This window comes from Cydia pomonella, chromosome 5 (assembly GCF_033807575.1).
Source record: "Cydia pomonella isolate Wapato2018A chromosome 5, ilCydPomo1, whole genome shotgun sequence".
Lineage (NCBI taxonomy): Eukaryota > Metazoa > Arthropoda > Insecta > Lepidoptera > Tortricidae > Cydia > Cydia pomonella.
In genome coordinates this window covers 13,889,822-13,892,325 of record NC_084707.1, presented here as the reverse complement: position 1 = coordinate 13,892,325, position 2,504 = coordinate 13,889,822, and the positions used below count along the sequence as shown (strand labels likewise).

The 2,504-nt window shown below is 46.2% G+C and overlaps 1 protein-coding gene across 1 annotated transcript; it reads left to right on the top strand.

Annotated features, from left to right (window-relative positions):
• Positions 1-674: 674 nt before the first annotated feature.
• Positions 675-2,215, top strand: LOC133517785 (neural retina-specific leucine zipper protein-like). The gene has a single exon (XM_061851204.1). The coding sequence runs from the start codon at positions 875-877 to the stop codon at positions 1,772-1,774; it is 900 nt and encodes a 299-aa protein (XP_061707188.1). The 5' UTR covers positions 675-874; the 3' UTR covers positions 1,775-2,215.
• Positions 2,216-2,504: the final 289 nt, after the last annotated feature.

Sequence of the window (2,504 nt, the reverse complement as noted above, 5' to 3'; positions counted from 1 at the left end):
ATTATCCTATTTAGTTTTTTTTTAATAATTATCTGGTGCTTTATTTCATGCATGGTGTGAAATAATTTATCTTAAATACAATCGAATACCCTATTGCGGGTATCTTACCAGTCCACCATAGAAAAAAACTGAAATGTGTCAAGGTGGGTGCAGTGGCAAAAAAAACATGTTACCTCCTTTTCTACATAATTAGGCGTAGGACGCTGTCTTTTTAATTATATTGTATGAAATCTACAATCAACAATAATTCTTTCACCGGTCTCTCTCATTGAAGTCGGTTTTTTTTTTCTTAAAAATTATGTAATCTTAAAGTTGGTTAAAAAAATTACAATACCTATCTACTTACAGTTGTAGCGACATCAAACACACGTCATTTATTGCACCTTATGTAGTTGGAATAAGGTGGAAAATGGAACCATATCTTTGAAGACTTTTATCCAGCGGTTTCGTAGCAGTGCTACGACGTTCTACGGTCGTAGGTAACAATATTTTTATGATTAAATAAAAAACTGTTTCAACAAGCAATGTCAGATTAAATAATTAAACAAAATCGTGCTTTGCTATTCTGACACACTGAAAATGTATTTTTTTTTAAATTTATAATAGTAATATTCAATTAATTTGAGTAAACTCCACGACTAAATTATATTCCTTAGTTTATGTGGGTACGACAACTTTATTGCGTTTTATTAAATGTGTGTCATGTTGTGTTTATATTATGTTGTAGTGGCGTTCGAGAACTTATGTTCGCATATAAAAGGCTGCTAGTTAATGCGCGCGTCGCTAAACGTCATTGGGTAGGAGGGCGGAGTCTCGCGCCGCCCTGAGCCGCGCGGCAGTTGGATCCCGGCCGGCGCGGACCTCGCACTGCCCCATGGTGGAGCACGCGCTCGTCGACTGCTCTCAGGCGAGCGCCATGCAGACCTTACCGCCGCAACCGCACCGCGAGCCCGACGACGAGCACCTCGCCGACGAATATGTTCAGAACTTCGAGCTGGATCATCTCGAGGATCATCATCTTGTGAAACGTGAACCCCTCCGCACAGGTTGGCACGAGCTGGTCGAGACGCCGCCGGCATGTGCTCGCGCTTGCCGGCCCTGGCCCGATGCGGGTCCTTACCCTCAGCCGCATGTGGCTATTGCCGTCGACCCCAGCACGCCGCCCGAGACCCCTCCGGCCCCCGTCGGGCGCAGCCCGTGCCGCGCCGCGCTCGTCGATGACGTGCTGTGGCTCCCACACATGCGGGAGCCGCTAGACATGCGTACAGTCCCGTGTGGCAGTTTTGAAGAGTGGGATAGACGCGAGTGGCGCGAGGACCACCACGTGCAACAGGTCGCTCTGCGTCCGGCGAGCTCGTGCTCAGCGATGTCACCGCGAGCCAGTCAGCACACGTCTTATCAGCCCTCGTCTTGCGGCGACGATTTAATAAGTGACGATATGCTTATGAGTCTCAGTGTCCGGGAGCTAAACAAGAGGTTACACGGTTACCCACGTGAAGATGTGACACGTTTGAAACAGAAACGGCGCACTTTGAAGAACCGTGGCTACGCGCAGAATTGTCGCAGCAAGAGGTTGCAGCAGCGGCAGGAGCTGGAGTTGACGAACCGGTCACTGCAAGACGAGTTACACGTGCTGCAGCTGCAGGTGGCGCGTGTGACGCACGAGCGGGACGTGCTGAAGCAGCGGCTGGCGCTGGTGGGGCGCGAGCACGCGGTGCCGCACCACGCGCCGCCCACGCCGCACTCCTCGCCCGAGTTCTTCTCGGAGCTGTGACGGCAGGGCGCGGCGCCGCGGGCCGGCGCCTCCGCCTGCGCCTGGCAGCGCTACTGAGGGCCCGCGGCCCGCGGTGTCCGGTGCTCATTGCCTCGATTTGCCGGCGCCCCACACTGTCGGAGCCCACAATCCTCGTGCTTTTGTTAAGTTTGAAATTTAATTATATCAGTTCCAGTTTTTCTATAGTTTTTTTTATTAAGGTGGAACAATGTAGCCAGGAGTTCGGACCGAGGTTACCGAGACACCGTGTTAAATGTATGGTTGTGTCGTAAGATATGCATAGCTTCGTTAACGATTTATGATATGTATTACTAAAATTATACATAGGTTATATTGACTCAAAAACTGATTAATCGAATAATAATTGTACATAGATATATGTAATTGTAAATGACGAATATTAACATAGGATCTGTGTTTTCCTAATAAAATATTCGTGAAGATACTGTTTCATTTGATAATAATATCCAACAACGTTTTCCTTTTTTTTTATCATAATTCTCGTGTCACTAAAGTGCCTATGTTTTAGTGCGCAGTGCATTCAGATTACTTGTAATTACCTACAAGATTTTCATGTTATGATATTAAAGATGAATTAATTAATTATTAATTTATATTGAGCAAATTGTACCTAATGAGAATATCCAAATCTAGAACTTCAAAAATATCGAATCTAGCAATAATATTCATAGGTCGCAAAATAGTGTTTGAGGTTTGCTAAAGTTTTGTC

Coding starts and splice junctions, on each gene's coding strand:
- LOC133517785 (XM_061851204.1), top strand. CDS start 875: ATGGTGGAGCACGCGCTCGTCGACTGCTCTCAGGCGAGCGCCATGCAG.